The following is a 12,278-nucleotide window of genomic DNA, read 5'->3' as shown; positions in this document are numbered from 1 at the left end:
CCAGTTGATGGAAGTATTTCAGATTGCATGTGAAAACCCCACACTGTACCCTAGAAGTGCATTAATGTACATAGTTACCATTCAATAAAAAAAAAAAAAAGAGTGGAAAAAAAAAAAAGTAGAAAAAAGACATGAATAGAAGCTTCTCCAAAGAAGATAGACAAATGGCCAACAAACATATGAAAAATGCTTCACATAATTAATCATCAGGGAAATGCGAATTAAAACTATTGATACCACCTTACCCCTTTCAGAATGGCCATTATTAAAAAGTCAACATCAGTAGATGCTGGCCTGGATGCAGAGAGAAGGGAATGTTTATACACTGTTGGTGGGACTGTCAGTTAGTACAACCTCTATAGAAACAGTTTAAAGATTCCTCAAAGAAATAACTGTAGACTTACCATTCAATCCAACAATCCCACTAATGGGTACCTACCTGAGGGAAAAGAAAGAATTTTATTAAGAAGACACCTGCACTCAAATGTTTATTGCAGCAAAAGTCACAATTTGAAAGAAGTAAAGTCAACCTATGCACCCATTAATTCATGAGTGGATTAACAAAATGTGACAAATTCATACATACCAGGGAGTACTAAGCAACCAGAAAAAGGAGTGAATTACTGCCTTTTGCAGCAATTTGAATGGAACAGGAGGACATTATCCTAACTTAAGTATCCCAGGAATGATCGACACATACTCTTAATAATTTGGAACATAATTATGCCCAATGGCATGAATATGCCCAATGAAAACATATGGGCACAGAGAGAGGCAAGTCATTGGAAATCAAGAAGTGGGTAGTTGAGTGGAGTGAAGGGGTAAAAACCTACCTAACAGGGACAATGAATACTATTTGGGTGATGAGCACACTAACTGCCCTTACTTAAGCATTATAAAAACTATCCATATAACAAAACATTTGCACCCCCTTAAATTTTGGAAATCTTAAAAAAGGAAAAGTGATATAGTTGTGCTGCAAAGCCATTAGTTAATAATTCTTATTTGATTTTTCCCTCACTATATATACAATGGGGAGTGGAAGAGAGAAAGAGAGGAATGTTTTTATGTTTCTTGGCAGGGACTCTATTGAGTTAGAGCCACAGGAAAAAGCCAATACAAATGAATAGCCTAGTGGCCCCAAGGGCACCCGTGGCCTGGTTATGCTGTACCACAACACAAATCCCATGTGAGGCCTTGCTAGGACCTCAAACCCATTTCAGCCCTGGCTAGAAAGTGTGAGGAACATTTAGATAGCATGATTGAATTATGAGGAAATACAATTCCAGATTTGGCTATGATCTACAAGTGAGCCCTAGATTTTTGGCATTCATTAGCTGACCAGGGTGCCACACAATACTTCTTATTCCATGTTCCCTAGACGCTTAGATAATCCACGTGGAATAAATGAAGGGAAATCACCTTCCCCCCCCCATCCATGACCTCAAACTGGTTTCCTGGTTCTTCTTTCTTTTCATATTCCTGAATCTGTCCCCAAGGTAATGGCATTAATTCAGCCCATCATCAACACTCAGGTGCATGGTGCATCATAGCAGTTCCTCATTACTTGGGATCTGGGATAGTTTCTCTTCAATCTTCTGATCCCTATAAAATCCCAATATGCATTCTTTCACTGCTATTACTCTTAGGAAAGTCTAAATTCTTTGGTATTACATCCGAGGTCTTGCAGGAGTTGACTTGTATCACCAGGCTCATTTCTTTAAAAGTCCCCCACATAAGGAGCTCCTTACCCCAAACTGAATGACCTGCAACAACTACTTGGATTTGGTATGCATGGTCTTCTCTTTGTAAACCAATTCTTCTGACTGAAACTTTCCTCTTCAATTCTTTGCCTACACGGACAACTTCTATGCATCCTTCCAGACTTGGCCCAAGGTTCTCAACAACTAAAATCATATCGAATCCACATGTCTGTATGTTATCAGCTCCTTGACAGCAGGGTCCCTATTATATTTATGCTTATTCCCACCTTCAGATTTAATCTCCCACTATTCTCTCTAAACTTTTCTCTATTCTTTGACCACACATCTCAGACTCTTTCCTATGGCTATTCCTATTCCTAGAGATTCCTTCCCTATCCCCATAACCCTGTTTGTCAAAAGGCTTGCTCATTCATCATCATTCAGGTCTCAGCTCAAATGTCACCTCTACAGAGAATCAGTCACTCAATCTCAGCTCTAAAATAGCACTACCTTATCTTCCCATTCTCTTATCCTGTTTCATTTCCACAAAAGCATTTGTCCTCATTAAAAATGATCTTTATTTATCTCCATATTTATTTGTGTCTTCCCCAATTCTCCCATCCTTCACTAGAACATATTCTTCTGCCCATGATGCAGGGTCTTGTCTGTGTATTCACTTATGTACCTACACTCTATCCAACAGTGTCTGGCAAATACTGTGTATCAATAAATATCTTTGGAATGAAAATTATAATATTATATGTAGGGTTTGCATCTGGAGGAATAGGTATAAATAAGAGTATTTTTAAAATAGGTGTCCCAGTGAGACTAAGGAAAAAGGTGAGCATCTACTCAATTCTCCTTCCCACCCACCTCTCTAGCAATAATGCTGAGCCATTATTTGGATGTTATTACCTTTTCTCTTTTACAGCTATTCAGTGAATATTAAGATAATGCCTAACCTTGTCAAGGCTTTTTAGGGTATAGACACTGGAGACAAACTATCTAGGTTCAAATCCAAGATGTGGCCAAATATGGCTTTGGGTAAGTAATAAAACATTCTTTCTGTGCCTCAGTTTCTTCATTTATAAAATGATTCCTGCCTCATAAAATTGTTCAGGTGATTACAAGAATATGTACAAAACATATTATACAGTGCCAGTCATAGCAAGTATAGTCAAATGTTAGTCATTAATATTGATTGTTTTCTGTCATGTAGGGACAGGACACAACTAACAAATAAAAAGAATAGAAGAATATGTGGAAATGGAATGTGATGTGGAAAGTATATTCAACAGAGAAATGAGAGCAGCTTGAAATTTGCTTCTAGGACTTCAAATAAACATAATTTATTAATTTTACACTTAGGTATTTCACACATATGTAGGAAATATGAAAGTTATTTAGAGTACCTCCATGATTTTGTGTTTAATGTTACAAATTTTATTTTAAAATAGCTCAACAAAACTCATCTTGCATTTTAATATTTTAAAATAAAATCCATTGTATCAAAATTTTGAGTGATTAGAAAATTGTAAAAACCATGATTCAAGCCAATCTTTTTGTGCTTAGAGATTTGGTGGGTAAACATTATTTCATTTCTCTATGAAGAATTTACTCTGCTCCCTTCTGGCTTTTTCAAGACTTTCAAAAGTGATCATTCCTCTTGGCAGCTCCAACTTATTCTTTTCTGTTTCCAGTACATCCTCAGCTTCACCTTAAATAAAGTACAGAAATATACAAGGTGAAAAAGGAGTCATCAAAATTTCGTTATTCTAGCTTTCTGATTGCTATATTCCAGAGACAAACTGTAACATTATAAGAGTTATGTCCCCAAGTCTCACAGTCAACATTTCACCAACTTTGCTCAGGAGAAGTAATACACCTCCTAAAGGATACACAGTGATTAATTCTGGGAACTCATAGACAAATCAGATACTAGATACTTTTCTTAACAAAAATATAGGATTTTGAAATATGAAAGAGGAAGAACACTAAGTATTTTTTTTTCCTTGAACCAGAGTCAGGATAATTAGTATTAATTGTGTTTGGAGGGTCTTGGGGTAGAGAATCACAGATAGTGTTTTCTGTTTCCTTTACTATATCATAAGTCACAAGAAAGAAAATAAACTTTACTTGAAAATTCTAACTTTTCAGAAAAGCCAATCTTTGACCTTATATACTTGTAAATATCCAAAATAATATTGTTCTTTAGTCTGTATTCATACACACATACACATTTTTATAAATAATTTCTCTTTCAAACAGCAACAACATACTGCAGTAATTTCTTGGGCCCAATAACATTTGTCAGTTTTCATTGTTGGAGACTAATTAACAATTTTCTAAATTGTATTGAAATACATATTGTTTACATTTTATAAACCTGACTTAGGAATAAAGGGCAACTGTAAGTACCTCTTTTAATGCACTATTAATTGTACTCCAAACCTACAAGATCAGGCTACAATTTTTAAATTATAAGAGCATTTATCATCTGCAAATATCTTCTTTTGCTTTATTCTTAAATAAAAAATAAAATCATTATAAAATTACATATAATTTGATGACAGACATTTACTGTGTGAGCGTGCTTTCCAGGTGGTAAGTTCTCAGTACATGTTTACAGAATGGCTGATGATAAATTCAGCCAAACAGGGATTGTATATTTTGGGGTTATCACTATTAAAAGGCAAAACATGATAACCTAAACTTTGTACTGTGGTAAGTTTTCTGATGGATTTAAAGTTTTTGAGAGAGTTTTGTTTGTTTGCTTGTTTTATGAAAAATTTCCACAGAAAAAACTTCTGTGGTAGTAACATCATCTCTGGCCATCTAGGACAATAATAAAAGATAGTATTCTTTGAGAGTAGCAGTATGCTAGTTAATATTTAACAATCAGCTCTCTGTGGGGGGGGAGGAGGACATAAGATTATTATGTATATAAGTTTATAATAAATTTTACTTAAATACCATAATAAAATGTACAATACTCTTAATCACAACTTCCATGGAGCAAATTGATTCTTACTAAATGCTTTCAATGATTTTTGTAGAACTCACGAAACCATAGCCAATTTATATTGTAGTTGATAAGAAAGTTTAATTCCTGGACAATGGTTGGTGTTTTCATTTATGTTAATGAACAGGACAAAAATGAAATAATGATGACATATGCTAGAACTTTACTCACTTGAAATAATGTGAGCAACTTCTTTGCTGAATCAAAGAATAGTTCTTAAATACTGGAAGAATATTTCCCCAATTTTTTATGTTAGTCACAATATAATGGCTATAGAAAAAACATATTTTAAAACTTAATCTGAATTACTAGCATTTTCTTCATCAGTTTTTTTTAAGTCTAGATCATAGGCTGGCAAATTTTCTTAAAGGACCAGACAGTAAATATTATATGCTCCTGTGCTCATGTTTCTGTTTCAGTGACTCAACTCTGTTGTGGTAATGGAAAAGCAACCATAAATAATACATACATGTATTGGCACAGATATATTCAAATAAAACTTTATTTTCAAAAACAGGTAGCTGGCTCACAGATCATAGTTTGCCAGCCTCTGGTCTAGGCAGTCAACAAGACAAGAAGTCAAGCCTTGATTTGGCAACTGCAGATTTCCATTGTATATAAACTTCTACCATGGCCAACTTCATTCAGGCTACCAAAGGGATGTCACTAAAGTCAGAGTATAGTTGCAGTTTTTTGTGTCTGTATATTACATCAGCATTTTTATTATACCGATTCAATTGGTAAATGACCTAAGTGTATGGATAATAGCAAATAATTAGAAACAGATGAGTTCTGAGTATTTCTTTGTTTTTAACAATTTAATATTATTTATTATAACTTATTAATAAAAATTTATATAATTTAAATTTTAATAAATTAAATGACAGTGTTTAACAACCAGCTGACACAATACCCCAGAACTTAACTGGTTCTTGTGAGCTGGTATGAAGTGGCTCCCATTGGTCACTGGAGATTCAATCAGAAGGACCATACGGTCCTAAGTAGGAGATCACTGAACCAGAAAATAAGTCAGGAAATGGAAACTCTCATTTATCAAAGACTTACTTTTCATTCTTTGTAGAAGGGTTCCATAGCCCAAGTCATACTGGTAGGTGAAAATAAAGCTTAATGGAACAATAGGGATGAGGAGGGCTGGCTTTTTACTTTTTATTGCTCTGTTTCAAGGGGAAAAAAACAATATCAATAAATAACCTGTAAACACATATATTTATAGAAAAAAAGCACCTGCATTTTGGAAGAATATTATCCATTTCAGAAGTTCTTTAGTTCATTTGAGTCTTCTAGAAAGACTCAAAAGAAATAAGATTTCCTTACCCAGGATCCCTCTCCAGATTCTACTCTTCTCAAGACCAAGGTCTATGACTTCCTCAACTTTATTTGACTTTGAAGTTCAGATTCCTTGTTTTTAAATAGGTAAGGATTAGTGTCTACCATTTAGGGATAATTATGGAGCTGAACTTGTAGACACCTTCTACCTTGGTGTCAAGTCAGTCCTCTCTCTAACTTACAAAGTGGGGAAAAGGACAGAAGAAATCTAAGAAACTAAAGGCAGAATTAACTATTACCATCCTGCTTCTGCAGCATTACCCCCAAGGACTAAGCCACAAGAGGTTATTTTACATATACACTATTTAGACCAAAGCCCTACCTTGGATAGCTTAATAATATTATGGTAATGGAAAAGATAAAAGAAGTAAATTATTTAAGAAAATTGGAAAGTTAATAGTAAACATACCCAGCTGTTAAAGAGATGGCTGTAACGCCAAAAAACGTTCCAAAATATTTGAGGAATTCCCGAGACCAAGCAATTTGCATGGCCATTTGTCTTTCCCTCATTTCATTCTGCATCATTAGTTGCCTTTCCAGCTGAAGACAAAACAAAAGACAAAGTATGGTTACTCATCTTTTCAATCTGAACAAAGCGCTAGTAATCTGTTCTTCCACTGGGTTTTCATTCTTCACTGCTTTAATTCATCTTAAAAAAAAAAAAAGTAAAGAAAAAAACTCAAGAGGTGTCTACAGACATCTGTTTTGCAGCCGCTGGTGGTTGAGACTGGGAGAAAGGACTACAGCCATCTCTGAATGATGTGCCCTGCCTGGTGGCATCCTTGAGGGGAGAAAAGAGGTGGTGAGAGACTCCAGGAATGAAGACTCCAATGAAGAAGTTGGGAGCAGTGGAAACTTGGCACAGAAGGTGGGTGCTTGCATGCTGACAGAGGCCACTGCTGAATTCAGCAGCAGGTTTCAGACAAAGAAGGCCAGTCTAGCATTTTTTTTTGGACCTGTGTACTTCTGTGTACTTGTCAGAGTTACCTTGAGAGAGGTAGGGTGAGTGAGTGATCTTAAACAGTGCTAAGTTGCCAGGATTGAGCCATTCATTGGGCACAGTGGAGCTCTCGTACTTCAGCTGCTAACAGGGCACCCCCATTGTGAAGAGATGCCCAGAAGGAACAGCCTACTGGGTCCTACCTAGTGCCAGGATGGTTCTGGCATGCCTTCTGAGCTAGGCAGCCACCTTTGAGAGACTTAAGCAAAACTGGCTTTTCTGGGAAAGACATTTTGCGCCCAAGGGGCGCTGATTGGAAAGGTTGAGGTGTGTCTCCTAAGTAGGCTGACTAAAGCTTCAGGTTCCCAACCCCACAGAGATTGAGGGCAAATCAATCAGGAAATGGGGACTGGGTCACTTCAGCAACCAGCCTCCATCTTTTACACCTGTATCAGCACCATATTGATTAGTATCTCCTACCCCAAGAACATCGCCTTTTCTCCAGGCACTATATTGCTATATGTATTTTTTTTCCTTTTCTTTTTCAGTGTTTCCCCTATAGGTTTTTTGTTTTTGATTGTTTATTTGTTTTGTTTTTGTATTTTTAACTTTTCATTGTTTGTTTCTTCAATAGTAACAGCTCCATTTTTGGTACAGTTTTTCTGTTCCTTTATTCTTTTTCTCCAATATTTTTTCCTTAGGATTTTCTTTCTTGCTTTCTTTCTTTTTGGTTGTTGTTTGTTTTGTCGTGTTCTGTTTTCATTTATTTTTATCTTTCCATTTTTACTTTCTTCAATAATAAGAGCTCTAATTTTGCTATGATTTTTCTATCCTTTTTATTTCTTCTTTCCTTTTCATTTCTCTCCTCTCTTTATTTTTGTAAAGATTTTTCTACTTTTCTTATCATTCTCATAAAATTTCTCAAATAACAACCAATAAGTACACTTTTTAAAAAACCTTACACAATTTTATTTTTAATTTCTTTATATACTTATATATTTTTTCTGATCTGTCTTAGTCTTTGTCAATCTGTATTCCATTCATGGGATAGAGCCTGGGACAGCACTGGCCTGGCTCAAGGAGTCCTTGATTCCCTTATCTAGCATTGGCCTTTGGAAGAACTCTACTAGTAGGTCTCCATTGCACCATACTGCTGTTTAGTTTTGTTTGTTTGTTTGTTTGTTTGTTTCTCTCCCTCTTTCTCTATTTGGAGGAGGCAGGGTCTTGTTTTTGTTCAGGCTGATAAGGAGCTCCTTACCTGAAGGTCCCCACCCATTCCAGACCTCAGATGCTAAGAATTGCAGGAGTGGGTCAAAGCACCCTGCTGAGTACCACTATTACCCCCATCTCTCTCTTTCTGTTCTTTTTCTCTTCTTTTGGTCAACCTTTCCTTTTACTCTTTCTCCTTTTTCTTTTCTCCCTTCTTGCTCTTTACTCTTTTCCTTTTGGCCCCATTCCAAAACAAAATGTTGACACCTAAGCACAGAGACAAGGTAATTTAAAGAGAAGGAGGAAGTGAAAGGAAAAAGTAGGAGAAGGAAGTGGACTAGAAAAAAACACTCATGAGGATGAACCAAAAGAAAAATCCTAGCAACATGAAAACCCAGAACACAGCAAGCACCCCACCAAGGGACCTACTACATAGTATTTCACCTATAAAGAAATAATGGAAATGACAGAAAGGGAATTTAAAATACAGATGGTAAAAACAATGTAGGAAATTGTGAAAAAGTGGAAAATAACCAAAATGAAGTCCAAAACCAGAACCAAATAAGGAATGAAAGATATGAAGAATATAGAAAGGATATAGTAGAGCTTAAGGAATGGAAGGAGTTAATCAAGGAACTTAAAGATGCAGTAGAAAGTATCAATAACAGATTAGATCATAAAGAAGAAAGAATCTCAGAGGTACAGGATAAATTTCTTGAGCTAACAGAGGCAATTAAAGAGGCAAAAAAGAAAAGAAAAAAAATCAGAACATTCACTTAGAGTATGGGACTTCATGAAATGTTCATACATATGAATTATAGGTATCCTAGAAGAGGAAGAAAAATGCCTCAAAGGAAGGGAAACCCTACTGAAGGATATTATAAATGAAAATTTCCCAAGTATCACCAAAGATCCTGACACATTCCCATTAGAGCAGCAGTTCTCAACCTGTAGGTTGTGACCCCTTTGTAACAATGAGAATACATCATGGCATTAGGACGGTTGAGAACCACTGCATTAGAGGGATAATGAATTCTGAGTCATCTCAACTCAAACAGAGCATCTCCAAGACATATTGTCATGAACCTGTCCAAAGTCAAGGGAAAAGAGAAAATTTTGAAAGCAACCAGAGTAAATGCCAATTGACCTATAGGGCAGAACCATCAGGATGACAGCAGACTTCTCAGCTGAAACTTTTCAAGCCAGAAGAGAAAGGTCATCTATCATTAACCTTCTTAAACAAAGCAATTTTCACCCCAGAATTCTATATCCTGCAAAGCTAAACTTTAAAATTGATGGAGAAATCAAATCTTTTACTGATATGCAAACATTTAGAATATTTGCCACAAGACCAGCTCTACAGGAAATACTTAGATTATCCTCCACAGAGACCACTGCAATGGACCACCAGCAAAGTAAAGTACCTGGGTACTTTAACACCCCTTACACAGTTGGACAGATACTTTAAACAGAAACTAAACAAAGATACAAGGGACTTAAATGCAACCCGAGAACAATTGGGCTTAAGAGACATATACAGGACTCATCATCCCAATGCTAAGGAATATACATACTTCTCATCAGTCCACAGAACATTCTACAAAATAGATACCTTAGGACAAAAACCAAATCTCAACCAAATCAAAAGAATTAAAATTATACCTTATATCTTTTCAGACCACAAGGAAATAAAGGTTGAATTCAACTCCAAAAAAATTTTCATCCCCACAGAAAGGCCTGAAACTAAACAATCTTATGCTGAATGACAGTTGGAAAGTTAAGAAACAGAAAAAGGAGGAAATCATTAACTTGAAAATAACAACAATGAAGACACAAGCCACCAATACCTGTGGGATATGGCAAAAGCACTCCTAAAAGGAATATTTATTACTTTAGATGCCTACATCCAAAAAACAGAAAGGGAAAAACATAATGAATCTTCTCAAGGAAATGAAAAAGAAAGAGCAAACCAATCACAAATCTAGCCAAGAAAACAAATAAACAAAATTAAATCAGAAATAAGTGAAATTGAAAACAAAAGAATCATTCAGAAAATTAAGGAAACAAAACATTAGTTCTTTGAAAAGATGAATAAAATCAATAAAGTTTTGAGCAGATAACTAAAAACAGAAAAGTAAAATCTCTAATACCCTTAATCAGAAATGTAAAGGAGGAAATAACAACCAATACCACAGAGATACAAGAGATTGTTTCTGACTACTGCAAAAAACTTCATGCCCAGAAATTTGACAATGTGGAGGAAATGGACCAATAGCTGGAATTACACCATGTCCCTAGACTTACATAGAAAGAAATAGAGCTCTTGAACAGACCAATATCAAGCACTGCAATTGAAGAAACAACAAAAACTCTTTCTTGTGCCTATACTGCAGAACCTATTCCAAAACATCGAAAAGGAAGGAAACTTCCCCCAACACATTCTGTGAAGCAAACATCACTCTGATACCAAGACCAGGAAAGGACCCAACTGAAAGGGAGAACTACAGAACAATTTCACTAATGAATGTAGATGCAAAAATACTCAAAAAATCTTAGCTAATAGATTGTAGCTACACATTTAAAAAATTATATATCACAACCAAGTAGGCTTCATCCAATTTATGGTCATGCAAATCCATAAATGTTATTTACTATATCAATAGAAGCAAAAATAAAGATCATATGATCCTCTCAATAGATGCAGAAGAAAACATTTGATAAAATTCAGCATTCTTTTCTAATAAGAACACTAAAGAAAATGTGCATAGGTGGCACATTTCTGAAGCTCAATGAAGCCATCTATGACAAACCCACAGCTAACATCATATCGAATAGAATAAAACTGAAAAGGTTTCCACTCAGTACTGGAACCAGACAAGGATTTCCACTCTCACCACTACTATTCAACATAGTTCTACAAGTTCTAGCTAATGTAATCAAATAAGAAAAGGATATAAAGGGCATCGAAATGGGGGCAGAAGAGGTCAAACTCTCACTCTTTGCTGATGATACAATCTTACACTTAGAAAACCCAGAGACTCAACCACAAAACTCCCAGAAGTGATCAAGAAATACATTAACATCTCAGGGTATAAAATCAGTATCCATAGATCAGTAGCCTTTGTATATGCCAATATCAGCCAAATTCAGAAGCAAATCAAGGACACAATTCCCTTCACAATAGCTTTAAAAAAAATGAAATACTTAGGAATATACCTAACAAAAGAGGTATACTCTCTACAAAGAGAATTATGAAACTCTAAGAAAAGAAATATCAGAAGACATTAACAAATGGAAGAACATACCATGCTCTTGGCTGGGAAGAATGAACACGGTTAATATGTCTATTCTACCCAAAGCAATCTACAGATTCTTTGCAATCCCCATTAAAATACTAACATCATATTTTGAAAAACTGGAAAAAACAATACTTTATTTTGTAGGGAACCAGAAAGAAACTCATATGGCCAAGGCAATTCCTAGTAATAAAAATAAAGCCAAAGGCATCACTCTACCAGGCTTCAGGTTATAAGTCCACAGTGATCAAAACAGTATGGTATTGGCATAAGAATAGACATATAGACATATGGAACAGAATAGAAAACTAAGAGATGAAACCAGTCTCTTACTGACATCTGATCTTTGATAAACCAAACAAAAGCATACGGTGGAGGAAAAGATTCCCTATTCAACAAACGGTGCTGAGAGAATTGGATAACCACATGTAAAAGACTGAAACTGGACCCACACATTTACCACTTATGAAAATTGAGTCAAGATTAATAAAGATTTAAATCTAAGACATGAAATGATTAAAATCTTAGAAGAAACTGTGGGCAGAACTCTTGATGATATTGGACTGGGAAAAGACTTTATAAAGAAGACTTCATGGCTCGGCGCCTATAGCTCAACCGGCTAAGGTGCCAGCCACATATACCTAAGGTGGCGGGTTCGAATCCCCTGCCCGGACCCACCAAACAACAATGATGGCTGCAACCAAAAAATAGCCGGGCATTGTGGTGGGCGCCAGTGGTCCCAGCTACTTGGGAGGCAGAGG

At 35.8% G+C, this 12,278-nt stretch overlaps 1 protein-coding gene across 2 annotated transcripts in view; it reads right to left on the bottom strand.

The window, feature by feature from the left end:
* Positions 1–3,022: 3,022 nt before the first annotated feature.
* PLGRKT (plasminogen receptor with a C-terminal lysine) overlaps positions 3,023–12,278 on the bottom strand; it is a 58,328-nt gene continuing 49,072 nt past the window's right edge. For both annotated transcript variants that reach the window (XM_003782898.3, XM_012813102.2), the window contains exons 4-6: positions 6,482–6,612; positions 5,791–5,900; positions 3,023–3,420 (exon numbers count right to left, since the gene is read on the bottom strand). In XM_003782898.3, the coding sequence (XP_003782946.1) occupies positions 3,299–3,420; positions 5,791–5,900; positions 6,482–6,612 (363 nt within the window). In that variant the 3' untranslated portion in view covers positions 3,023–3,298. The remainder of the gene's footprint in view (positions 3,421–5,790; positions 5,901–6,481; positions 6,613–12,278) is intronic.

This window comes from Otolemur garnettii, unplaced genomic scaffold, assembly GCF_000181295.1.
Source record: "Otolemur garnettii isolate 467f Iridium unplaced genomic scaffold, OtoGar3 scaffold00006, whole genome shotgun sequence".
Lineage (NCBI taxonomy): Eukaryota > Metazoa > Chordata > Mammalia > Primates > Galagidae > Otolemur > Otolemur garnettii.
Note: the sequence above shows the minus strand (reverse complement) of the source record. Positions and strands in the feature narration are given on the sequence as shown.